Raw genomic sequence first — 27,872 nt, forward strand, 5'->3', positions numbered from 1 at the left:
ATTCAACACATATTCATCAAAAATGTCATGTCATGTTATCTGTGACCAGTGAGGTGTTTATGAATGATTTGTGGTTCAGTAGTTTATTATTGAGACCTTTTATGTGAGGAAATTCTGTTTCCTGTTCAGGATTTCAGTGAGGAAACTTATTCGTGGAGCGGCCCCTCACATATTAGACATGAACACACTTTGTGCTACTAAAGAGAAAAAATATCACTTTGATTATAACTAAGCCGAAACATGACAGGAATGTTGCTTTCACATGCGAAGTGCAAAAAGACTCATTGCATATAACATGACATAAAATCTTAGTAAGCACCCTACTGAAATAGCATCAGACCACAGATGATGCAATTACCGATTCTGGCGCTGTAACAGAAGCACGATAAGGAATTACTCCTCTCAGGTTGGGCAACATTATTCAGCATGAAATGGGAACAAAATATAAATATTTAATGAATTAATTTTTTCAGTAACAAGTCCAGCACTGCTGGCTAGAGGGACGACCAGCACCTTGCAACATGGTGCCAAACTGTGTTGGCAAAAGGATCAAAATACTATTAGATAAGAGGAATTAAACACAAAAAAAACCTGACAGGGATTATAGCTGTAGGTTCAAATGTGATTGACTTTGTACTCATGGAGGATTTTGGGATGTGTGTTTTTTTCTGGCTACAGTAATCCATTCTCTTCATGATGAATTGCAAGTTGGCAGAGGGTCTTTTGACAGGATATGAGATTAGCCACAGGCCATAAGTAGCGTGAGGCTGAGTGTGGTCTGTCAGAAATGTGTGTGTTAATGTGTTAGCACATCGACTGAGAGAGTAGAAAGCAATAGACAGATGGAGGAGGAGGATAAAAAGATTCTCTCAGAGGCCGGTGTGTGGTGTTTACCCTGGGGGGGTCAGCCTGCAGGGCGGCCAGATAGTTCTCCAAGGCCAGACGGCGCCGGTCATTCAGCATAGCCTCCACCCGGGCGAGGTGAGTCTCCACCAGCTGCTGCTTCTCACTGGCTGCCTCTTCCTCAAGGGACTCCACCATAGCTTGGAAATGCTATAAAAAAAAAACATATGCATATTTAAAAAACATACATGTACCTAAAGCAGTCTGGCACAACAGAGCTCTTTCAACTTCTACTTAAAAAAAACAGCTCTCCATTTCACATGTCGCCTCTCAGGCTTGTCAGGGGAGTTGGGGACTCATTTAGAAGTCTCCCTATTCAGACTGTGCCCTAATTTAGCCTTAGAATGATAAAGATAGACCGGTAAGGGAAAAGGGATCTTTGATGGTAGAGGGAATGAGGGACCCAGGGCCTGTAAGCTGTCATATCTCACCCAAACAAAGGGACAAAGGGGGGAATCCCAGGAGGAAGGATCAGTGTCTTACCTGGATCAATGTCTGCCTCTCAGGCCTAGGCAGGTTCTTAGCCTGGCGATCAGCCTCTTCCCACTCCTTTCTTACCTGAAGTGACAGAGACAAAGAGGGAGAATAGAAATGAAGTCAGATGAAAGGTGGTCCACTTGTTATAAAAACACGAGGGTCACACATTTAACCCCAGAAACAATTGAAGTGTGCCAAAACGAGAGTCCCATTTATTCAAAGCCTTTACTACAACTGCAAGCTTAAAATGTGTCAGAAAATTGTCAAAAATTGGGAGTCAGCAAATCTTTTAAGTGTGACCCCACCCTTTGATATACTCATTTTGAGAATGTCATATTTCAAGGACGTTTTGGAAATTTGACTTGCACATTTTTTTTGGCCCTGAAATTCTATCAAGAGTTCAGCTCACTCTTACCAAAACTACACAAATATAGTAATTATTCTTATTTGAGAAAATAAATCTATTTTACAACAGTTTTTTCATTTTCATTGAAACAAAAAAGAATAAAAACTGTATCACAGTTACTGAGAAACACTTTTCTAACTCCTCTTCATCATACAGAACCCACCTTCCTGTCTTTATCTGTAGGTCCTTCTTCATGAGAGGAATCAAGAACAGACAACAACTTTTACCTCATCTGTGCCCTCAATGATTACCATGATTCAAGTTTATCATGATACATAATTCTATGAGCATAGTCCTGCAGTGTTTTGTAATTGTATGTCTTTAAAAAGGCATTCATTAAGCAAAGTACTATAGATTTGTTTCATGGCAGATTCTGGGCTACTTTAAAAACCAGAAAATGTAGAGTATTTTTTTGATTTACTGGTATTGATCAATACCACAGATAATGTATTTAATGGTCATATTTTGCAGCTGAACAGTAAAAATCCTATTTATTACCTCTTTAACCAGAGACTGGCGCCCTGACAGGATCTTGGTAAACTCACCCTCTCCATGCGGTTGCGGTGCCTGATCTCCAGCTGCTCCTTGGCCCTCTGGAAGCGGCTGTGTTCCTTGTCGTCGGCCGGGGTCTCGAAGTAGATGTCCACATCGTCGGTGGGCTGAGGAGTTGGGGTCATGGCTGCAAATTCATAAAACAGATGGTGAGTGGACAGAGACGCAATCTGACAACTTAGGCAGAGAGAGACTCAGACAGACAGGCTGGCTGATCCAAGCAGACACAGGTAGGCAGAGAAACAAAGACAGACAGACAACTGGGCACGGAGAGAAAGAGAGTTGCAAGTGGAATGCAGATTGAAGCTGGACAAAAATCCTCACAGAGGAACTCCTCTCATTGGCTTTCCTGTACAATCAGTAAGTCTACTGAATTTAAGAGAATCTGACAGTCTTTCCTTTTGCATTCCTTTTATCTTTCCATCGGCTTTCGCCTGACAGGTCGCATCTCCAACACTAATGGAAATATCTCCATGTTTGACGGCTGGGTCATTTGGGGGAAGGCCAGAGGGCTCTGTTCTCGGTTCCTCGCTGCACAGTCATGCAAGACTCACTCCCTGCATCGCTAAAACTCGCAAAAAATAAAAACGCTGCAGGTTTGCAAACAGGAGCGTCGTCTCACTCCATCATCATCTCAAACAAGAGGCAAGGGTTAACGTAAAAACGCATATTTCCCACTCTCAACTGATACTTCAGCTCCTATCAGCATTTCATTTTTAAGATGAAAAAATAAAAAATCCAATTGGTCGTGGTCATGAACTGTGTTTCAACTGAAGTGAGCTATTACAAGGTGCAAATATATGGTGCTTTGCGGACACGTGCTGGTGGGGCTCTTGCAATCGTTATAGCAGTGCTCTGTGATTGTTGACAGCAAACAGACAAACATGAACAAATGGCAGCAGCGGACACAGGCAGTCAAACAAAGAAGACAGAAACATCTAGAAAGCATGCTTTGAAGATGGCATGCATATGAATGAACTATGTTGTATGTCATAGTAAAAAATAAGTTGTGTCATATTTTTTGGATTTCCTACTGAAATGTTTCTAAAATGTATGAAATGACAGTAGGGCTGAGTATTGTTTGAAAATATTTAATATTAATGCAAATATGATAGTTGAGTTTTGGTACCGATTCCAAAAATATGCCTTACTAAGCACTTAAACTTCCATAATAATGCAATGAACAGTAATCAATCAATCATCCATTTCTTTGTAAGTAAGGACATTACATAATAATTGATTTAAATTAAACCCAATGTGAGATTAATTTCTTTCTGTCTCATATTAATATTGAAAATGTCATAAGTTTCAATTAAGTAGCAACAATTGATTGATCAATTGACAGGAAATTACCCGTTTAACAATTAAGATAAATTGTTTAAATCGTTCATAAAGCAGGCATGCCAAACATTATCTGGTTTCAGCTTGTTACATGTGAACATTTGCTACTTTTCAACATTTTGTATAATTGTAAATTGAATACTATTTAATACTAAGATAAGATAAGATATTTATTGTCATTGCACAATCATTGGACTACTGTCCCCTCCGGTGCAAACAAGAAAGTTTAATCAATCACATATAAATGAAAATAAATACAAAAGTAGCAGTGCATAAAAGGGAATCATGAATTGATGCGAATAATAAATAAGTAACAGTTCAGTGCAAAAAGTAGCAATTCAGTGTATTGTTGTTGCCCTAGTAACACAAATAAGGATGTTGAGTAAATTTAGTGTTGATTGTTGCGGTGAAGGTGACAACAGGTGGCAACAGCTGTGTGATGAGTGAGTGAGAGCTGAAGATTGCAGAGCAAGTGTTACTCAGGGACACACTAAAAACTACATTATCCTAAAAAGTTTTGAGCAGAGAGTCCGCAGCAGGGACACAAACATTGAGAGGAAAGAGGGGTGTTGTCAAAGCGGCCTCTGTCACGTGAGACTTACTCAGGCGCTTGCACACGGCCATGCAGTACTCCTCTGAGTCGAAATTGTTGCGGTTGCCGGCACAGCCCCCGTATATGAATCGCACACACTTCCTCTGGCTCATGTCGAAGTGCCAGCGGGGCATGGAGGCACGGCAGGGGCCAGTCTCAGCCTCCAGGGTGCATACCGCTGCCAGGGGACAGCTGTTAGATCATCCGACCACTTGGGGCAGCACTTAATTCCAGTCTCAATTACAAAACACCCAAAAAACTGCCAGCAAATACTCCTTACTCCAAATACCACTATGAAAACAATTTCAACAAAGCAAAATAAAATAGAAAAAAATGCAGTGGCAACTCTTTTTTGTGCACGATGAGCAGGATTTAGCAGCAGTGTGACTACAAGGATGATTTGTGCTTGCTCTTTGATAAAGCAGAACCGTACCATGTCTGCTGCAAGCTGGAGAAAAGGGTATTTGCTGATGCATACACTTATCTAATTACAGTTTGGCTGAGATAGAGAGATAGAGATAGAGATAGAGAGAGAGAGAGAGAGAGAGAGAGTGAGAGAGAGAGAGAGAGAGAGAGATAGAGAGAGAGAGACAGAGAGATAGAGAGAGAGAGAGAGAGAGAGAGTGAGAGAGAGAGAGAGAGAGAGATAGAGAGAGAGAGACAGAGAGATAGAGAGAGAGAGGATGGAGGATAGTGCATCATAACAACTTATTACAAACCTTTCACTTCCTGCAGAGTCTTGTCGTCATCTAGGCTCTCTGACATTTTGCTGCTCTCTTTCTTGTCATCCTCATCCTCTTTGTCCGCCTCCTCGTCCTCATAGACATAGTGGTATTCGTCCTCATCTTCCTCCTCCTCATCTTCGTCCTCGTCCACCGGCTCCTCCTTTTGTGTGGGCTGCTCGTCAGCTGGCGTCTCACTGAGGAAAGGGGAAGGAGGGCGGAGGTGATTGAGTGACAGGGTGGAAGCCAGGAAGAAGAGTCGTTTATCAAACAAGGCAGAGCAGCTGCCATAGGTCAATGTCACGACAGTTTAATTCATCCAGATGGCCAATAATACCTGCCCTTCGCACGAAGAGCGGATATTATAGTCACAATATTTCAAAGACATGCCATTATCATGCACAGAGCCACAGACTTTGTCCCCTCCCCCTCACAAGTACCGACCGCTCACCTGTCCTCTACAGCATCCTCCTCCTCCAGGTCGGCCTCATCAATCTCCTCGTCCTCTATCTCCTCCTCTTCGTCCTCCTCCTGGGAGGGCAGGGAAGGAGGGGCGCCCTCCCCGATGTGAGAGGAGGGGCAGCACACGTACTCTGTGCCCTGGAACTCGTTGATGCCACAGGGCAGCAGCATGCCGTAGTTGTGCAGCACCATGGAGCTCTTGGCACAGGCCTGACAGGGCAGAGGAGTTAAGTGATGAAATCGACTGAAAACAACGCTGGGCTCGAGATTGATGATGATGCTGCGGTTTCTCTCACTACATTAAAGTATCAACTTTAGCTCTGACAAGCGGATGTTTGTCTAATCCTTATTCATCAAGGAAAAGTTGAAGGATTGGACCAATAATGATGCTCATGATAGATGGAACAGCTTATGAGTAATGGGATCAGGAAACAGGGGGGGTTAAATGATTTGAGTCACATGTTGTTGTTGACAGGCTGTAGTAAGACTTTCAGTTTTTTGTATTTTACAGATTTACATTAGAGAGATGTCTCTAATTTAAACTTAAAAAAGAGAGATGTCTGTTTAAACTAATTTTCAGCTGGGTTTTATCTCCTTACTCATCGAAAAGTTGTTTCTTCTGCTTCATGAAAACTACTGACCACAGTTTAGACTCAGTGATGTCCTCTTATCCTCTAAAATTAAATTTCCATCTGGATTTGCAGCTTTTATTACTTTATTTTTTACGTACTTTTATCTTTTAAACAATGAAAACCAAAAATAGGAAGAATAAGACTGAATTTTAAAAAATCTATTAAATTTGTCCAGTCAGCCCGTGCACATTGCTGAAATTGATGTCACTTGCACCAAAAAAGAGGTTTATCAAAATCTAATGTCAGAAAAAAGCCCTGTTTTTAAATTAAATTAAATTAAATTAAATGAATTCTTTAACCTCCTTTTTACCAATCCTGGTAGGTGACTATCTGACTAAGCAGTTACCATTTCATGCCTCTGGCATCATGTCTGTCCCATCCACTTTCCTGACACTAGCAGATTTGATTTGTCAGCTAGCTCTCTTATCACATGTTGACTAGACGGATTAACAGGCTAAACTTCCAAAAAGTCATGTATTTATTTAACTGACGTGCTATTTTTCAACAATGCTGTGCTTCATGTAACAGCTATGAGCTGACAAGTACAACTTCAGACTAACTGATGCCTGCTGTGAAACTCCACTGGAGAAGTCCAGGATTAGCTGCCCTGCTTAAGAACATCTCAGTGGCAGCTGCCGAGAGAGATGAGATTGTTTTTGAGTCATTTTTCTTACTTTTCGAAAGATTTATTACTGTTGGGCTGTGAAGAATTTGTTATCAACTGCAGGTCGTCGGTGCCTCTGGATGTCACGCTATCTACTCGGGTTCAGGCACTCTTAATACATAACAGGGAAGAGTAAGAGTCAGAAAGCGTGAGGCAGGGAGCGTTTAGAGCCCAAGGTTGATGGGCTTGGTGAGCTACTGCTCTTCCTGTTATGGTCAGTGTGGCCCCCCAGGGGTCGGCTCTGGAGCTCCCCTGGGGGGATTAGTTGCATTACAGCCACAACACTAATCTGATTAGCAACTGAAATGTGAAGGCTCCCAGTCAGCCTATGATCAGAGGGCCTGTGAGACTCACTGAGACAGGTGGGGAGATATTAGTGATGGAAGAAGAGAGATTGGAAAGTAATAAAAGTGTAACCAGTGTGACAGAGAGAAGGGGCTAAAATTTGATTAGTTTAATTTCTAAATGCAAAGTTGATGCCTAAGACCTCCTCTTCCAAAGAGCTTTTCCTTTGCTCAGCTATCTCTGAGATACAGCCTCTCACTATTTCCTCCGCAGTAATTCTTTCCTTACCTCTTTGGCCACACTGTGCCACTGCTGATGGCTGACGCACATGTCCATACGCTCCTTGTGGAAGAACTTGCATTTCTCTGGAACCAGAAGCACGTCGCTCACGAACTCGCCTACTGTGACAACAAATCACACAGACCAATATATAGCTGTTAGCATCTGTCCCCACAAAACAAAAAACAAAACAAAACCTCTCTCCTGCATGTTCAATGACAAGGTCAGAAACAATAAATCGCACACTGGGACTAAAAAAGGAATAGCAGATGAGATTAGTGAAAAAAATAGCATAATTTAATAATTCATAGCTGCCTGGTCTTTTACATGTCATTACACTGGTATAACAGAAAGGACATTTGACACTTGAACATCTGTGTGAGCACCTGAAGCAGAGAGAAATACATCCCTCCTCTCACCTGCACCTCTAATCAAAATGGCAATAGAGAAAATCAGGTTTCACGCTGTGCCTCTTAAAGTAGTTCAGATTCTTTCCTGCAAGTCGGTGATATTATTTGCTTGATGAATTCAATTAGGATATGTTTTATTCATAGAACTAGCTGACAGAAAGCAGATCTTGGGGGGGGGGGGGGGGGGGGGTAAAAGACATGAAAGGCATCTTGTGAATTCCTATGAACAGTTTCAGGCTGAAAAACCCATGTGCCTGTAAGCATATGGTGCAGGATAGACTGGCAGCATGACAAGGCACTCAGGTAGAAACAATGCCATCAGAAACAGATGGAAAGGCAGACAAGAGAGACAGAAAGGTAGGGCTGAATAGAAGGTTTAGGGCAAAGTCCAGGCTGAGAGCAGTGCGGCTGAAGAATGGGCGGACCTTAAAATGCACAAATGAGGGCCTAGAGGTTTCACAACGAGGGCTGGGAGCTGTCCTATAACTGCTCATTTAGCGGCACACCATGACCTCGGCCTGAGGCAGAGCTGCTGAAGCACTTCTTATAAAGTGCAGGCGAGTTAGGCAGAGGCAGAGGGTGAAAAAGCAGTGTTTTGGAAAATGAGAGGGTAGGATAGGAAGAGGAGAGAGCTGGAAATAGCAGAGGACTCAGCAGCTGCTTCTCATCTCCGCCCAGGAGGTATGGTAACACCCCTCCTTCACACAAACCCCGTCAACCCTCCAGACGCTCATTCTCGCACCTCTTTTGCTTTTGTGCCTACCAGCAGGGGAGTACTCAAGTACTACACTTAGATAAAGTTCTCTGTGTCATTATTAGCTTTGATTTCAATTAATTTCTGAGTTCTGGGAAAATTGTTTTTATTTCAGACTTTTCCAAAGGCTAAACTGAAGGCTGATAATGAAAAGCATGATCGGTTCCAGCTTTTTGTTATTATGTTATTTCATTTTTATGCTACATAAATGTCAGATTCCGTTCAGATTCCCTGCATTTCAAAAGGGGAAATATTGTTGTTTATTATTTCATTTATTACATTCACTTGGCAGACAATGTTGCTCTGCGGAATAAGATTTAGAAATATGTTTCGGATATAAACAGCTTATAAAATGTGATGGATTGCAATAGGCAAATATACAACAGAATATAAAGTCGTTAAAATGAGCTACACAAATAGCTGGGATGTTAAATAACAGAACAGTCCAACCCAATAAAAAACTGAATAAAAATATAACAATCTGAAGAGGACATTCTTCATATGTGCTTTTAATTGGGTTTTGCTGATTAAACTTCTGTATTTTCACTTCTAATACTTGTAAAGAAGCAAAATCACATGTTGTGTTGCTATGATTGCTTAATAAAAGATCTAAATATATCTTCTGTCACTGTTGCCCACCTCTCTTCTTCAAACCTCTCCCTCTTTTAACAGTAAGAAAAAAGCGAGTGAGAATGAGAGTGAGTGAGAGAGAGAGAGAGAGAGAGAGAGAGAGAGAGAGAGAGAGAGCATCATGACGCATCACTCAGTTCCATATCCAGCACACCGGATGCTAACTGATTCATTCACTAAGACAGTTTTTCCTCATTTCAACTCTCTCTGTCTCACACACACACAGGTTGCTTTGGTTGTGAGGTGATGCGGGTATCATGCAGACGCCGTATATGCAGTCACACTGCAGTGCGTGATGGATGGTGGTGTTCGGAGAGCAGCTGCGCCTCGCAAGCACTCTGCTCTGTGTGTTTCAGTGTGTGTGTGTGTGTGTGTGTGTGTGTGTAGTTGTGCGTGCAAGTGCGTGTATGAGAGCATCTACTCCTCATTGTCTGTGACCTCCTCTCCACCTATTCTATTCATCCGCCTTTCTTTTAACCTTCGATTTATCAGAAGCCACCCTCCTAACACTCACACACAGTAAGTGTACACCCAATGTACCAGTGACACCCATAGTACAGCGAGGCGGTGAATCCAATTAAAGCACACGTAAGATCTGCTTTTTCGATAGCAAAGCTCTTGTGTTTCAAAGGCTTTCCAAAGTTAGTTTCATCAGTGTGATTATCTGAAAATGCAAATGATATGTTAAGTGCACTTCATAGTTCAATCTGTAATATATTGGACCACTTAACTTTGAGGTAAATCAACATGCATAATTGAAAACTTATAGATGGAGTGGAGTTTTGTGTTTCTAAGCTAATAACATTTCACAAATATTCAGCTTCCCTCCCGCTGACATACATTAAAAATGTAAAAAAACGGTAACATCACTTTGAGGAAGACATCCTGTTCAGGTCTGGTGCTTTGAAGTTTCGGTGGTGGGGCTCCCCTTTTGTTTACATTTGCATAACAGATTGTGCCTTTAAAGTGGAAGAAATCTGATCCGGCACCATGAAAAGATTACATGGGGGGGGGGGGGGGGGGGACACATGACTAAAACCAGGATGTAACTGCCTGTTACATAACGGGAAGTACATTTTTATTCATTTAACTTCCCGCTCACATAAAAGAACTTTTACAGCGAAGTTTAGACTTTTAGTAAACTCTGCTAATTTTTAAACCACATGACACACACCTAAGCTTTTACCAATGCTTATATTAGTTTAGCCTTTAACTAATCTTGTAAAGCTCATCCTCATTTCAAAACATTTCCAGAGGTGTGGTGCTCTGAGACGAGCACGTATCCATCACCAAGCCTATTTACAATCATAAGACTGATGATATCAGAAGTAGTCATTGTGTGCCCTTCCCTTCAATAAATGAATAATGCTTTGTCAACAGGAAAGGGCAAGTTTGTGTCATAAATCAGTTCCACTTCTCCCCTTAAAATACTTCCTTCCTTAAAAGTCTGAAGTGGTAAAAATCTGAGCTGAGGACAATCTTGATAAGTCATCATAGGCAATAAATATGATTATTAAGGAGTGTGCAGATAGCTACTACAGGTGTGACGAGGAAGGAAATTAAAGGAATTACAGATTTATTATTATAGATTTACCAGCGACTGTTCTCACCACAGCAGACATAATAACAAAAAAAAAAAAAACTCTCAAATAATCCTCTGCTGTTTGACAAAGACATCATGCTGCAGGGATTACAGTGTCGTGGAACAAAAAATCTCATTCATTTGCAAAGCCATTGTTTGGGGACAGATTGGGGAGGGATTGTGGTTCTGTGACTGAGCCTTTGCATGAAGAGATGGTATAACCCGTCTCTCTTTTTTTTTTTTTTTTTCACTGAGCTCCTCCCTTAACCCTTACATTATTCATATAAACCTATTAGCTTGACATGGGTGCCGGTCTGGCCTTTTTAATCATATCCTTCAAGCTATAGTCTCCACCTCCCTTTGGTCCATTTCATTTATTTTGATTCTACTATAATTAATGTACACCGACGAATATAAGTCAAAACCTCTGATGTCCATTTCACTGGAACACTGGGTGAACTCCACAAATAATGAATAATTCATCAGCACTCACCATCGCACTTGATATGATAGAGGGTACCGACAAATTATGGACTGGAGAGGTGAGGCGCGATGAGGTGGCAGAGGCATGCTGTGGCTTGTAGCATATGATCAGAGCCCTCCAATTAAGCCCCTAACATGCTCCATTACATAATTAAGCAGAAACCCTCTCAATAGTCTCCTTCTCGCCAACACCTTATGTTTATCTCTCCTTCTCCATCTGTCTGCTCTGCTCACTCTGCTCACACTCCTCATTTGCAACCCAGCAGAGTAACAGTGAAGTCCTGTGTAATTTGATGGGGCATAAGTGCATAGACTTTAACAGCGATGACAAAAAAAAAAAAGTACAAGAACAAGGAATGACATTATTTAATTATTCTAACAGGGGTAATGTTTTTTTTTTAATTAAATGGCAGTCATGGCACTGTGGCTGAATTATAATGAGAGGTCTTTGGGTTGTTGATGGATGCAACAGCCGGCCAACGCGAGGACTAAAGCTAACAGGTCAGACATGCAGTCAGATTGCTTTAGGATGTAAAATGAGAGCATACCGGCGGGTGGGATTTTAGAGACTGATTCCACCTGTGATCCCCCTCTCATCTGTATTCCTGCCTTAGCCACCAAACGGCCACTCCAGTTGTGGTGTTTGCGGCAGTCTCATGAATTTCCCAAAAGCCTCTTCCACTGCGTTTGCCAAAAATGCTCTTGAATGGTAGCCCATTTCACAGTCCAATGCAACTGCTAATAGCTTTTTCATCTGGAAAGTGGCACAACTCAATCAGCAAAAGGCTTTCGGACAGAGGAAGGGCGGCGGGAAGTGTTTGCTGCACAGGCAAAGATGTTTTTTCCTTCCTGACATAGTTGGAAGAGTGCAGAGAAAAGCCTTGTTTCTGAACTCTATTTCTTTGTCATTGCAATCCTCATAAAGGCAGCAGAGTGTTGTGTTTTTTTTTTGTATGTTGGGGGACATACATATACGTGATCCGCAAAAGTCTGATGCTGTATCTGACATTTAATAAACCAGAATATAGCCATGTTGTCACTGCTGATTACAGTGATGCTGCAGGAGACAGAGGAAGGGAAGAGAGGTATGTATGACGGTACAGGCGAATGGAGGAATGGAGAGTAATAAAGCAGGCCTCCTCACAGAGCGCCCCTACCCTCTCTCTCGATGACCCTGTGTGTCTGTGTGAGTTTATGGGCACTGTCTGAAGGGGGAAATAAGATTGTGCTTTATTGCTCAACAAGCCTCCATAGCAATAATAGCCCCCCCCCTCCAGCCATCCATTCTGAGAGACATTAGCTTCCATCTAGCCTGGATCTGCTCAATCTGCAGCTCAAGGCCAGGATTAGTCAACTGAATCAGACTCTAATATCACTCTGTGTCACCTCTGCCTATGGCTAAGATGTATCATAATCTCTCCTTTCTCTTGTTTTTTTGAATGAAGGGCTAATGTAGAAGGAGCAGGAACAATGGGGGAACACCTGATACGAACAGACATTTACAGCCCTCTAAGTGGCTTATTCCAGTGGTTATTAGTGCAACACTCTTACCTAAGCATTTGTAAGGCACCACGGTATGGGCGTGCCCTTTGCACACCTTCTTCTCCTTCTTGCACCAGTTCTCAATACGAATCGGCTGGTTTGCCTCCACAACGTTTGTGATTTGAAGCTCGGGATACATCTGTTAGGAAAAAGAAGCAGTGTGTATTAAATAATGAGAGAGTGTGTGTGTGAGAAAGAGAGAGAGAGAAGGTGTGATAAGTGGAGCTTCAATAGGATCCTTTAATCCATGCTTTATACCCTCTAGATGCCATCTGCTCAACCGTGACAGAGTACGCAATTTACACTCTCCCCAAATGCCATCAAAATGTCATCAATAAATGCAACGGAGGCTTGAAAATGTACAGCCTTGCTTGCTTTTTTTTCTCCTTTTGGACAGGCTGCATAATAAACCATGACAGTAATACCAGCAGTCTTATGGGTTAGGAGATATAGTAGGAGGAACAACTAAATAAGAGCCAGGATATCTGTGTCATGGAAGAACATAATTGTAGAGACAGCGAGAGAAAATGACAGTCACAGGGTCTTACTAATTGAAATGCCACCCACCACCCGGTAAATAATGCCTGTCTTTCAGGAACAGCTCAATATCCTCTCTAATGACAAATCACAGGGAAATGAAAAATGACCGTGCTAGCCAATTCTCTTCACAGACGTATTCAACAATAAACATCCTCATAATATTACTTTTAATCCTTTATTATTATATTACCATCATTTACATCCAATTTATCTCACATCTTTACCACCTGCAGGCACTCCCACAGCTCACTAATTGTCATGTTATTTACATTTTTTGCTTAAATCAGTACAATCAAAAAATTTTTAATAACTATTTCTTGGCTGGGTTTTGTTAATTTACTGGAGTCTTTGCTGGTTGCCTGGCAACTTCAAAGTGACGACACAACTCCATGAAGTAGCAGCTTCGTTTTTTAACTGTATTTACTGTAGCTTCATAAATGCCACACAGGGGTTGTATTGATTTTCTCATTTCATTCTCAGCAAGAAAGCGTATAAGCATATTCCCCAAATAATAACTATAATAATTAATGGTACATTTTGTCAAACATTCATTATAAGTGAATTCTTAGTCATTTATTTTTACAGCACTTGCCCAGCTGCAATAAATGTGTCAATCTTAACATCTAACACTCAACTAGATACCATAACTTTATAACATTTAAAGAAAAAGTAATAAATATTCAAATCTGACTGACAGAAAATGTTCAATCTCAAATGACCAAAACTGTCATGTTAGGCTCATAGAAAAATTAAAAGGATAATAAAGATGTTTAAAAAATAATGAGACAACATTACACTTTTGTTTTTAAAGGGTTCCATTTTTGGCTATGGATATTAAAGTAATCTAATTGATTGCTGTTATGCTGACACCTTCTTTGTCTCTGCCCTTTTCTAGCTGACTTTAGTGCTTGATTTTACCCCCTCTGTGGGGTTGATGGGATTTTAAATAAGTCTATGTCACAGTGACTCACCTCCTGGCAGTACTGCAGCACACCCTCTTTGGTGTCTACGCAGCTCTTGGTACCGGATGGGTCAGGTTCCCAGCGGCCAGTCTGAATGTTGACGTGCATGTTGAGCTTCCCGCAGAACATCGCCACCTGTGGCTCGGCCACGGCAAATCCAGTGCCTGCATTGGCTGCCAGTGCCTGCACAAAGACAAAGAGAAAGAGAGAGAGAGAGAACAATGTAGGGTTAATGTACTCAATCATTACCAAGCACATAAAATCTGGGGAGTGTTCCCGCTGACAGACTTGACACACAGTCTGTCTAAATTCATTATGAACTGACACAGAAGCTCGGTACTGTGAAGTCTGAACACATAAAGCAGCATCAGCTCATGTGCTGCAATGCACAACAACAGAACTGCCTGTCAACGCTTGGCTGCTACCACAACTCAACGCTGCAGTGCTGAGAGAGCAGAGGGGCTCAGACAGGAGACAAATTAAATGCACCTCGGAAATGTTTGGCTAGGTTGATGGTTAAACGAGTAGGGGTTTGATTGGATTTGTGCACAAGTTTTTTTTTTTGCTCCAATGCCCAGTGAGTGACTGAGAGGCTGCACACAGAGAGCAGGAGAGAAGAAAAAACTGCAGACCGTCATGCCTCACAAACCAGGACATTTCTAGTTGAGGGCAGAGCTTTGCTCATCCAGACCTCCTGGGACCAAATTCTTTCCACATAGGATGGATTATTTACTCCTCAAGGTAAACGCTGATCACGCCTGATCTGCCCAGCTGTACAGACACATATGTACAACAACATATGCTGTGGTGAGTATGTCTTCTGAAAAACCATGGTTGTTTAAAATATTTCAGGGGATTCCTACCAGAACTTTCTATATTTGTTTACCTCCCAGCCCTTTGAACAGAAGAGGAAATCTGCCACATCTCCCCCTGTTGTCTTTCCTGTCATCACCGAGCTAATGACTGAACTCTGCAGTTCCTCCTTCACCAAGCAGGAAGGAACAACACCCAGTGTGGATATCCCTTTTCTCAAATATAGCCAAATACTATTCACTTTTTAGAAAATGGACACCAACTGTTCAAAACTACTGTGAAATCAGCTTTCACACGATTGCCATCCAAATGACTGTGTACTGCTAGCATCAGTCAACTCATCGGCTCCTCATTGGGACAATAAGTCACGGCCTGATAACGCTCGCTTGATGCTAGGGGTGTCACTGCACGGAAAACTCTAATGAATCAGTGAGGCGATGTAGCTTGTGCATGCCAAACTGTCCCAAAACACACACAAGGGAGCCTCCAGACAGGAAGTGAAATGGAACTGATCCCCTCTTGATTGTCATAATGTTCTCAAACTGAGTAAACAGGCATCAGCCCCAGAGAGAGAGAGAGAGTGAGAAACAGAACATTATGTTGAGGACTGAGGGACTGGATGTCTGATGGGTTTGCTAGGGTCCTCAGACTTGGAGGAGACGCCAGCAGAGGTGCCCTCTGCAGCACGAAAGCCGAGGAGAAAGCGGCTGAAGAGGGAGACTTGAGTAACAGTGTGTTAGACAAAGCTCTCCATCTAATTTTGCGCAGGCTCCCAGGCTGATAATAGGCGCAGAACAGAGTAGAGCGGGGACAAAACAAGTGCTGTGTAATCAGCAGTTGGCTGTAGCGTGTGATGAGCCGCAGAGCCAGCCAGGGCTGAGTCTACAAACACACACACACACACACACACACACACACACACACACACACACACACACACACACTACACAAAAAAACGTGCGTGCAATCATACAGGCACATGTTCATCCATGTAGGCAAGCAAACACACACACTGGACTGTCTTGATTTGCTCCTGGAGGCACACAGCAACCTCAGATTCAACCTCATTTCCCCTCCTTCCTCCACACATCCACGTCTTTGTCCTGCGCCACTACTCCCCTCTCTGCACCACCACGGGCTTGTTTGCTCTCCTCCCTCTCATTCCTTTGTGAGATTGGCTCGGAGTGTATGAGAAGTAGGGAGAGGTGGGGTGGAAATGAGGGACGCAGAGAAGCATGTTAAGAAGGAAGACAAGGGAGGCAGTGACAGCCTGACCACAACTAGACACTGTGGCTGTGGAAAAACAAGCACTGGGGGCTTCCCATCAGCCCCTTTGGCTCCACTTAACTACACAAAGAGATGAACCATGGGGGCAGCAGAGAGCACGACAAGTGACTCTCAGACACTGAGGGCTTGAGGGGGGAAGCAAATAATTTGTCTCGTCTGTGTTACATGTGTCGTCACCAGCAATACCTGAACTAGAGGGAGGATCAGCCTTGAAACAACAGACTGGACAGAGCTGCCTGTGGCACATCATCAAACAGAAACATACTCCTACAGTTAAGAGTTTTGGTCTCATCTTGAAACTGAAAGACTGTTATACTTGTTGTGACTCAGTCTCAGACAACGGTGACTCTGATTTTGATTTTGAACTTATTGAGAAGACAACTGGACTGTCATTGTCAGAATTGCTTATATCATCTAAGACCAATTTGTTCTGCTGGCCAGCAAGAATAAACCAAACGTACAGCTGACAAATGGACTCAGAAGTAGAAATATGAGAAAAACAGAAGTGACGCTCAAAAGGGAGCTGTGGAGGAATACAAACTAAAGGCCAGAATTAACGAAGGGTCAGGGCAGTGTTACGTCTTGTTTTCATTCTTTTTTTTTTTTTTTTTACTGTGACTTGAAGTAGCTGAACTCTTCTTTAAAAAGGTCACATGGAATTATTTTGACAGTAATTTCGCTTGCGTGGTTTGTCATGTTTCCACATGAAACAGAGGTTTGGGGCAGGATGCCATGCCAAGAGTGACTTCATTTTAAAGATCTCCTCCAGACATGTTTTTAAGACTTTGCTTTGAATCATAAAATGTCTGATATGGTTTTTCAACAACATTAAAAATTCCTCATGTTACACCTACCCTTTCTTCCTTATCAAAACGTCTGGGCTTCCAGTATCCACATTAATACTGGACCAAGAAACTTTCTCCCTTCAGCAGATTAATGTGAAAACAGCCTTCTAGTTTCAAACTCTACACATACACCATTCTGCACAGTGAAGCTCATCACAATTTAGTAAAAAATAATAATAAACACATTTTTGAGTAGAGACAAACATTAAGGTTCAGGTTCATCATTGCCCTTATATTTGAGCCCTACCAAAGTAGTTGATGGGAAGGTGTGGTTCAATTTTACAAAGAAAATGTGAGTAATCAACAACATTTTGACAGGTTAAAGGAGAAGAAAAGGTGGGGTTTGATGGGTATTAATACACATTAAATTGGGGGATATCTGGATACATTTCTCCTCAATCAGTCAGATTGTGCCTAACCATTACACACATATGTAAACACATGGAGTACTAATGTGCCACCACGCCTAACAAAATGTAAGTCATTGAGCATCCATTGCTCATTACTGACTCACCATGAGATGTTATATGATGTGTAAGTGTGAACACCTGCTGTTATGTGGAGACTTCACGAGTCAGTGCGAAAGACAAAAGAGGGAGAGAGGGAGTGGAAGCTGGGAAAAGGGAGAGTCAGTGAGATAGAAGGAAGCTCAGGCAAATAGGGTAAATAGACAACGGCAGCAGGGAATGTGTGCTGATTGGCTTATGTCCTGCCTCGACATATTATTCTCAAATGAATGCAGACTGTAATGCAATAAAGAAATGGCGAAAGGCAGCATGAACGCAGGAGAGGCAAGCCTTCCACTGCCGCAGACGCTTGTCAAAAGCTGTGTGGGCTGAGCTCGTTTGAGCATTTAGCTTGTTTTCCCGTCTTTACAGCAAACACACACCAGTCTGTCACTGCTTTGCCAGTCTGCCTCCAGCACACAAACATGTTTTATTAGCCTGCTCTGGGCGCAGGGAGCCAAGTTTCACATAAAACAAGCTAGAACACGACTGTGCTCGTCATGAAAACGAACATGTGGAACATAAACAAACACTTAAACACTCCCTTTTTTATCCTGGCAACAGATACATTTACTTTAGGGCGTCCAGTTCTCTAATGAGCAACCCAAAAATACACACACACAAACACATTAGTGGTATATCCATCTTCATTTCCAGCAGAAAACATTACCTGGCAAGTTACAGCCCATTTACTGTCTACATTTAGTCTGCATTACGCAATCATTTTGTCATGCCTGTAAAATAAATGTAACTTATTTTTAATTGCTACAACACAACCTTCACTTTGTCACATTTATCTTAAAAATAATTGGACGTGGGCGCGCAGGTGGTCGAGTGGTTAGAGCGCATGCCACATACGCAGCCGACACCGGTTGGAATCCCGGCCTGAGGTCTTTTGCTGCAAGTCACACACCCCTCTCTCTCCTGTTTCCTGTCTGTCTACTATTAAATAAAAGCATCTGTGCCAAAACAATCTTTAAAAATAAAAAATAAAAAAACATAAAATAAATAATTGGACGTATTGATGATTGGGGGTTTTTTTGCAGGATTATTTGAGCAGAACGTAATGAATGCCACTGAATGAAAATGCTGAATGTTGCTGCAGTGTACTGACAATAAATCAGAGAAACTTTGACAAAAACCAAATTAAGGCTTCACACACTACTTAGCTCAGGCAATTTCTGAGTCCTGAGGAAGCTGGTTTTTTTTGTTTTGTTTGTTTGTGCTGTACAAGAAAGAAAAAGGAAGAAAATGGTTTCTTCTAAAAATTCAGACAGGAAGGAAATAAAGCCTAATATCTCCAACAATGTGAATTGCATGCAAACACCAGGAAGAGTAATAGAGATAAAAAAGAAAGTGCAGCTTAGACTGCTGGCACAAACTTTTCAAAAACCACACAGGTAGTATTCCTTAATGAGGTTTTGGAAACCCCTCCTGGGCTGGTACGGGTCAGTTATTACACGACCTGCAACACAGCACCTGGGCGAGATCCAAAAGCGCTAATCCAATCTGTGTGTGTGTGTGTGTGTGTGTGTGTGTGTGTGTGTGGTCTCAGGTCAACTACTCAGGGCAGCGAGACCAGAGGTGTGTGAGCTTCGGACACACACCGAGAGGACAGTGGGAAAGGCGAAAATGAATAACTGAAGGACATGATGATCAAAGCACTGATGTTTAAGCCTCAGTGATGATCCTCCAATACAAACAGAGAGTATATACCACAACTACAACATAGTCTAAACAAACTGTACAGTAAATTCCTCTGTGAACACACAGTCTTATAAATGGTTTAGGTTGTGGTGCTTGACTAATGTTCATTTTTGTTAAATTGCCTATGTTGCTTACAAAAACAGCTGCACTGCAATCATCTATAAACCCTGGAAGCCTCACTGAGCGGTGGCAACTAGTCTAATTTTGGCAGTGGTATGGTGAAGCCATCCTCCAAGTCTAGGCCTTATAAAAACAGCTCCAGAACGAGGCACTGGTCAGGACTCGTGGGTTCCCAGAATGCTTACTGTCCATGTGACTGTAGAGAAATGCCTGGCATCGTTAATCCACCTAATCCTTCCCTGTGGTGACTTAATACTTAAACAAGACAGGCACTGGTGAGAAAGTCCCATGCACATGTACAGGAGAACATATAATATACATGTGAAAGATAGAGAGAAATAAAGTTAACATTGATTTCCATTTCTTATGCTTGCAGTTAATTATTGATGTGTATGGAGGGAGCAGTGTTCGTTGCGATTACTGTGTCTAGCTAATTGGGGAGGGGAGCAATTACAGCGCTGTCATTCTTTATTATCTTATATTATTGCTCTTATATTAGAGGTTTTACTATTGCATGTGCCTGGTTATTGCGTCCCAGGGTTATTGTGCCTGCAACCATTAAATTTCCCTGTAGGATTATTCCAGATACACAATGTATATGTTTTACCACAATATGTCTGCAGGGGTTTAAATTATTGATCAGTGATAACTTTGCCAGATGCTATGATTCGTGCTTGTTAAGACGTGAAAACATCACCCAAAATACTTCTTCAAATTTTCACTTGTTGAAGGGTTGGTGAAGGGTTGGTGAAAAGGTGACATTTTTATTTACACTGTGAGCATTCAGCAGCTCTGAAGAATGTGCAGCCAGGCTGATAATGGCTCTCAGGGGAAGGAAATGGATGGACTTCATGAAGATATTTATTGTTCCTCACATTAAAGAATTTAGAGCACACCTTAACTTATTGACTGCAATGTCAGTTTTGACTTGAAAATGTTGCTGCTGAAATAAATGTTCTGTTTCCCACCACTTGTAACTATGCTCTTATTTTCCAACATTGAAGTCGGTTCACTCTATGACACTGAGGCACAGATCAGAGTCACTCAACCAGGTGAAGATCTGTCAAGCTGAGAGTGATTTGATGGACAGAGGAGGATTCAGGCTTGGGTCACGTTTTTCTTCTTCAGATAATTGGCTTAATGTAAGTAAGACAACCTGGTTTAGATGTTTACAAGAACTGGCAGAGTTAGACCTGGGGTGAATATCACAGTACAATGATATAATGTGTACTTTCAGAGATAATTCATACACTAAAAAAAGTTTAAGATTTAGAAAGCATCATAAAAGCAGTACAGATACAATACCTAAAAAGGTCATTGCTCGCTTTTGCATGCATGGAACCATTAACTCAAGGATAAAATGGTTTGGGGTCGCAACTAATGATGATTTAATCTGTTCAAAAAATGTGAATAATGCACATCAAAACTCCCTCAAGACTCTCACTCTCTTGTTTTGACCTACCAACAGTCCAAAACTCAAAAGATGTGAAGAAAAGGAGCAAATCCTCACATTTGTCGGATTGTGCCGGAACCAGAGGATGTTATAAAAATGTTTATTGATTGATAAACTAATTGTTTTCAGCTCTTGATTAACTAAAGACAAAACAAGGCTAAAAACTAATGAGCTGTATTATCAAGTACCTAAAATGTCATGGCCATATCTGCACTCATAACACTGTATAAATATAACTTTAATACAGTCACACTGAATTAATGATTGATGTTTCAGTTTTGAAAATAACATCTATTAAAAAGGCCCTGCTCAGTGATAGAGGTCAATCAAAGTTTTTTTTTAAGTGACGCCCCCATCATGTACTCACTAATTTAGCATTGCACTCCTACAACAACTAAGCTGACTTCTTTCTAACTTCACACTTTTACATTACAGTTTTCATTTTGATCAAACTTTACGCAGTTCCCTATGAAACCACACAAGATTTTCTACAACTTTATCTTTTTAATTTTGCAACAGTTCTTCCCCGAAAACCAGTAAACAAATACGAACAAATACAAAAAACGAGGCAGTGTGACATTCATACCAGCAATGAAGGGAAGTCCGGGGCCTGAGTCAGTCATTTATATACTACACAAACAGCTCAACAGATTACAGAAAAGAGGAAGGAAGACATTCAGCGTCACAGGGACAGTGACATTTTCCTAGTGACCAAACACCTCCACACCACCCCCGACCCTCAAAAGGGCAAGCAGTAAAAACAGAATAATAAAAGGAGAAAAAGTGTCATGTTCTAAGTCTCTGAATATAAAGGGCAACCTCTCACTGCAATGCAAATAAGCCCCCTCTGTCTGAGTGAAATGGCCTTTTGTCTTCACCATTTGAAGTGTCCCAAGACTATACTGGAAGTGTCCTATGAGTCACCGCTCCAAACCCACAGCGGGAAATGCTCTCACAGTTTGGGTAACAGTCGAGTTCAGTCAGTGCCGCTTTCACTCCAAAAGAGAGGGAGGACGAAAGCTGTGAAATTTACAATTTAACATCAACTCTCTGAGGAATTCTTCTTCCTCTTCAGCAGAGAAAGATGACTCACTTCACATGTTCCCTTTGAAAACATCATGACCTCAAGTAGAAATTGTAGGGGAAATGTGAATATGTGTTTGTAAGTGTAATAAAAAATAAATTCCTAAACACAATATTTTACTTTGTTCTCCTTTAATATTCAGTTAATAATACCTTAGTGGGTACACAAAATTGACTAAATTAGTAAATAAAACTTGAAATGATTTGTGTTCCTGTGAGCTTGAGGTGAACTGTACATTATATTTGTGTTCACTAGCAGTCAGCTCCATGTGGCTTATTAACTACCCATCAAAATGGGACCGGACAGGGGTCCGTTTTGTCTGCCCCTAGCAGTCACAAGGAAGTTAAAAATCTGTCACCACACACCCAATGCCCACCATGGAAGGCAACGGCGTGGCCATGACATGCCGGTACCAGCTCCAGATCAGACATTAAGCCCAATTTGTAATCCTTTCCGCTCAACCTGTGCTTGATTGAACATACCTTTGTTAATGAGCCTGTGTGGAGCTGTTCCAAAGTGCATTGGAAATAACATTGATGCAACTCTGTACTATATTTCCTTTCATGTCTCAAGCTCAAGAGAAAATGATTCAGAGGGGGAAAAGAGGTTGATCGTGATGAAAGATCTGAGGCAATCTTCTACCTGTTTGACTCCTGGTAGCAGTGGTTTGAGTTTAGTGCTGTGTGTCCTACATGTTAGAATATTACACCAATATTAAATTATACAAAATAAAGATGAATACAGAAATATGATTAAGTTAGTAAAATGAGAGAATAAAATAAACCAATGTTTCCCCAAAGTTAAATTCCAGCTTCCATAAAAGTCTTTGCTTCTTCACTTTTAGTTTTTTGTTAAATTAATAAATCTAAATCATTAAGCGTCCTGGCAGACTTTTGACAAGATAAGAAGTTTTTCACACTGTGTGCGCATGGTTGTGTATTAACTGCAAAGTTAATTGCAAACTGTTTTGTGGCAATTCTTCACTGCTGTTAATATTCTACATGTTCAATCTGACTTACAGCTTTCAAAGCAAACTATAATTGAGCTGCAACTTGAACTCATTGATAGTTACCCTGACGTCACCGTGCTCAGTGAAGGGACACAAACACTAGTGAGATGTGTTTGTAATGAGGCTGCAACTAGAAGATGCATAGCAGCTCCTTGGTTGCAGGGTAACAGCTGCGGTGATTGAGTGGCACAGGTCTGCCTGCATGTCAGAGGGAGATAACATGCCCTTTCTCCAGCTTACAGCAAACGGACGTGAATGACGACTTGTTCAAATGGCCCGTCACTATGGAAACCTTCTACAAAAGCATCCCAGCTATTCACACAGAGAGACACTGAGGCTGCAGAAGAAAGAGAGTCAGAGGGAGAGAGGGGGGGAGGCGAGGGCAAAGAGAGAGAGAGGGAGAGAGAAAAAGACTGAGGAAGTAAAGCAGAGGAGAACGAGGGGAGGAGGAAGAAGAAAGCGAGGGAGGTAGATCATCAGAAGCTCACAGCGACAGAGCGAGAGGACAGGAAGGAGAAATAACTAAGAAAGTGGAGGGTGGATTCAGGAAAAAGGGGAACAATAATGGAGGAAGAGGGAATGAGGCCACAGTTTTTGAGAGAGTGGCATATGAGTGACAGTGTTGTGGTGAGGGAGAGGAGACAGGAGGCGTAATGACGAAGGCTGCGTGAATGGCAGTGAGGACGACACTCACAATAACAGCTGCTCTGCCCTGTTTGGTGCATTCAGCAACACTGTGTCCTTGTGTGCAAGCACCAAAATGACCCTCAGCTCCATACGTTTGAACATGGCTCCCCTGACACACACAGACATGGCAGACATACAGTACACAAAGCTACGTCTGTGCACAGTCCCCTCTGTGCCCATTTCCATGGCAGTGTGCAACAATGTATTCAGCAATGTCGCTCTGCATGATGAGCAGACACTGCACCAACTGCCGCTGGTTTCTTTTAAAATATTTACCAAACAGTAAACCACAGCGTGAGCTCTGAGAGGAATAATGATGAGGATGTATTGAGGCAGGTTAACGCCACCTACAAGATTCCAGATTAAAACAACAGCCAAGTTCACAATGTGGTGACACTTCAGCTTTAAAGAGCAAGATGTGCTTTAAAGAGCAAATAGTTTATTTTCCAAAATGTTATTAGTAACAAACATTTTCAGATTTACCTGTTGGTGGTTTAATATTGTTTTCCCCACCTTTGATGCAAATAAAATACCTTTAATACCTTAAATAACCTTGTTTTACAACCAAATCATAATCTATATAAACAATTCAACTGAAGAATAAAAATCATGTCAAGATGAAGATATACTTCTTATCAGACAGAAAATAAGTCTGACTAAGTCTGGCGATGGGTGGACCTGCTCTTCAAGCAGCTAGTACAGTATAACTTTCAAAAGAGCAAGATGTGAATTGGAGGATTCTGGGAAGTAGGTAATGATACAGTCAGGTGTGAGATTTTTTAAGTTGTATTAATAACAAATATTTTCAAATTTAGCTATATGTTGTTTTAATATTTTTTTCCCATCTTTGATACAAGTGAAATACCTTCTCTTAAATATCCTTGTTTTATAACCAGACTCTTCAAAGAGCTAGTACACTATAAATATGGTAAATGTTGCCAGTCTGTTGCATTATTTAGCCTGAAACAGTATTTATGCCATCTGCATGAATGTCAGTGGAACACCACAAGCAAGAAAACAGATGCAGATCTGTACTGGATATTCAGTTGAATAATTGGAGAGAAAATGTTGTTTTTCTCAGTTGTCCAGCGAATATATAGACAGCATAACTGAAACAGTCTGTTGGAAAATAAGTGAAACTGGAGTTAATAAGTGAAACTGGAGTTCTTGGATAATTTGACCTTTGGCTTTTTGCAGCCAGACACCAGACTACGAAACCACTTCAACTATTGAATTGAGATGAAAATCAATGGATTCCAGACAATGTGTCCTAATGACTTTGCAGACTCCCTAACTTTGCATCTGAGGCCACTGTGATGATTTTTATGGGTTTTTTTGTTTGTTTTTTTAAAAAGTGAAATGTCTTAAAAACATGATTTACAGCCAGTCGTTATACACACACACACATTCATATCACCTCCAGGATGAATTGTGAGTCAGTCACTTCACATTTTCTGTCAAAGCCTGAAAATTAATCTCTTCAAGAGGAACCTCATCTGACCCTCTCACTGCTCAATCAGATCCTCTCTCTCAAATCTCTCTTTCCTCTGCTGTACTCTACTGCATCTTGCTCTCCTAAAACAGAAGCCCTCAACATCTATATTTAGTTCATATTTTAATTTTTCTTTCCCTTGCACATCTCTCTTACATCATTATTATCTCAGGAATATTGTTGGGGCGCTGTCGCTCTCACCCCAGCACTCTTCGCTGAAGGCTGCTTGTAATCATTATGATCTAGCAATTATTCTATGTGTTCATTTTAAGTGGCTGTAAACATGAGTATCAACTAAAATCCCCCCATGTAAATGTTAATGTAGTGAAGTGGAGAGATACTAGGCCAAGAAAGACTGTTAATTAGAGCAAAGTATTTTTCTTTCTGTGGCACACTGCCTTTTCACTGGGGAGAAGGTGTGTCTAGGCTATTTATAAGTGGCTCCGGTTGGTGGGCCAGTGGGGTCTTGTCTTCCAGGCCCGCCCTGGCCAGTGGAGCTTGTCCAGAGAGAGAGGGAAATACACACTTGAAAAGCATGAGGATAAAAAAATTTGGGTTGAGTGGTATTTTAATTATAACCATATTCCTTCTTTAGAGGGTTTTGTAAATGAGAGCTCAGAGGGGATTTTAATGCAAAAAAAGGTAGTTTATACCATTCTCTTAAATGAAAAATCTTGTCAGACGACTGATTAAAAGTGGCACTAACCTACTTCTGTCCCATTTAATTTATTTTCAGTGTCTAATTAGGGATTTAAAGTGAGTCAGATGTGCAAGGTATGCTGTCACATCAGGTTCACATGGCGAGCAACTTGGTTTTATTGTAGGTAGCTTATTTTATGCAACTAGGTTTTGACAAAGAAATAAGAGAAATGTAATGAGATTATGTATTTTTCAATGCTGTGGTATTGTAGTATAGTTATCAATAAGTGTGATGAGTTGAAAAAAGCACATTTAGGGTTGGATATTGCTGCAGTCTTTCATGAAATAAAACTCTACAGTCAGCCAGGGGACAGCATAGACAGCTGTGTGCTACTCTTGTGACACATGATGTTCTCAGTTGCTTCTTTTCACCTGTCAAAAGCTTTATCGTTGGGATTCATGATATCTCCACATTACACACCCTGCTGCACAAACACCCTGACCAACCAGTAGGAGTTGCAAGTGCAGACAAGAAACTTCATGTGTTTCCCCACCTTTGAACGTGAATTTTATTTGCTGGAAAACATGGAAAGGAAACCAGGGAGCTTAGCTGACTTGTTCACGGTGCACACATCAACTGAGTTTAATTGGTCCTTGAGCTCTGATAAAAATAAAGAAATAGCCTTGCGGCAGGGTTTTTTGTTTTGCTTACAATGCAAATAGTTATATTATAAAAAAGTCTTTGTGTGAGACTGTGAAGATTGTGAAGTTCCTATGAGTCAGGCTTTTTTCACAGAGACAAACCAAAGAACCCATTAACACATGCAAAGGTGCACCTCAGATATTTATAATGTTGGTAGGGACCAAAGTGTAGCCAGTCATGGGAAAAAAAGCCCTTAATAGCTAAGCCACGCTGTGACATCACAGAGCAAAGGTCCTCAGTCCTCATTTCAATCCCTTTCCCCTCCCTTCCTCACACAGTTTTTTTTCCCTTTGACATATTTTCTCAGACACCCAGTGTTGTCAATACTGTGTGGCCTTGCCATCTTTCTCTCAGCTGTTATCTGGGGCGCATCAGACAGACACACAGAGCTGCTGTTCAGATGCCTGCCAGTGAACACACGCCTGACGGCCGACATCAGGATTCCTGCTGCATCTTGTGTTTCATTATTCTTTTATTCCAAGGACAGCAGCGGCCGGTGAAGCTAGGACAGCATTACAGAGCAGAGCATGAGGGGACCAAAGAGCCATTTCCCCCACGGCCCATCTTGACACAGATTTTTCAGGCTGCATGAATCTCCCTGGAATAATATTCTTCTCTGTCCACCTCTCCAGCCCCATCACACACAGCCATCATAATACTGCATTTGCTTTTTTTTTCTGTCTACCTGGTTAGATTAGGTGGATACAGAGCAGATTGGTTTCTAGCTGGCTGAGAAGCAGGAGCCATAAAACACAGAGGATGAAGAAAGAGGAATTAAGAATTTCTTTCAGTTCTGCTTGGAGTGTACTATTTACAGTATATGCTGCCGAACTCGGAAAGAGACACGTCAAGTGATAGCAAGGGCTTGACTACAGCTTCCTCGTTAGTCCAATCACTGTCAGCCGATGTCAGGGAAGAAGCAAACAAAGAATTAAGGAATATGAGCTGAATTGGAGAGGCAGGGCAGAAGATCCAATAAAACATGGACTCTGTAAACTTGTTATCTATATCTTACCTATCTCAATAATGATTAACAATTAAATATTCATCTGCTTTTCTCCTGCGTTGGCTTGTAAAGAACAGCAAAAAAGTCAAAAAGGAGAGAAGAGAACTGAAAAGTAGCATAACACATTATAAATTGTTGATTGCTTCATGACTGCAGTAATTGTGACTGGGAGCTTTATTGGAATAGAAGAAAGACTTGATTGGATTTGAGCCTACATCATCATCAGTGATTTTTTTTTTTTTTTTTTTAAAAAGGCACAAAAATATGACTTAGCAAAACAAAAAAATCAGAGTGTAAGGCGTG

At 41.4% G+C, this 27,872-nt stretch overlaps 1 protein-coding gene across 2 annotated transcripts in view; it reads right to left on the reverse strand.

The window, feature by feature from the left end:
- aplp2 (amyloid beta (A4) precursor-like protein 2) overlaps nucleotides 1–27,872 on the reverse strand; it is a 52,836-nt gene that overhangs the window by 12,119 nt on the left and 12,845 nt on the right. Inside the window, exons 2-10 of one of the 2 annotated variants that reach the window (XM_053320521.1) lie at nucleotides 14,228–14,401; nucleotides 12,726–12,855; nucleotides 7,325–7,434; nucleotides 5,445–5,665; nucleotides 4,991–5,190; nucleotides 4,282–4,449; nucleotides 2,332–2,465; nucleotides 1,387–1,461; nucleotides 895–1,053 (exon numbers count right to left, since the gene is read on the reverse strand). In XM_053320521.1, the coding sequence (XP_053176496.1) occupies nucleotides 895–1,053; nucleotides 1,387–1,461; nucleotides 2,332–2,465; nucleotides 4,282–4,449; nucleotides 4,991–5,190; nucleotides 5,445–5,665; nucleotides 7,325–7,434; nucleotides 12,726–12,855; nucleotides 14,228–14,401 (1,371 nt within the window). Of the gene's footprint in view, nucleotides 1–894; nucleotides 1,054–1,386; nucleotides 1,462–2,331; nucleotides 2,466–4,281; nucleotides 4,450–4,990; nucleotides 5,191–5,444; nucleotides 5,666–7,324; nucleotides 7,438–12,725; nucleotides 12,856–14,227; nucleotides 14,402–27,872 lie in introns of both variants that reach the window. The other variant, XM_053320520.1, reaches the window with a different exon arrangement.

The sequence above is a fragment of the Scomber japonicus genome, chromosome 6, assembly GCF_027409825.1.
Source record: "Scomber japonicus isolate fScoJap1 chromosome 6, fScoJap1.pri, whole genome shotgun sequence".
Taxonomy (NCBI): Eukaryota; Metazoa; Chordata; class Actinopteri; order Scombriformes; family Scombridae; genus Scomber; species Scomber japonicus.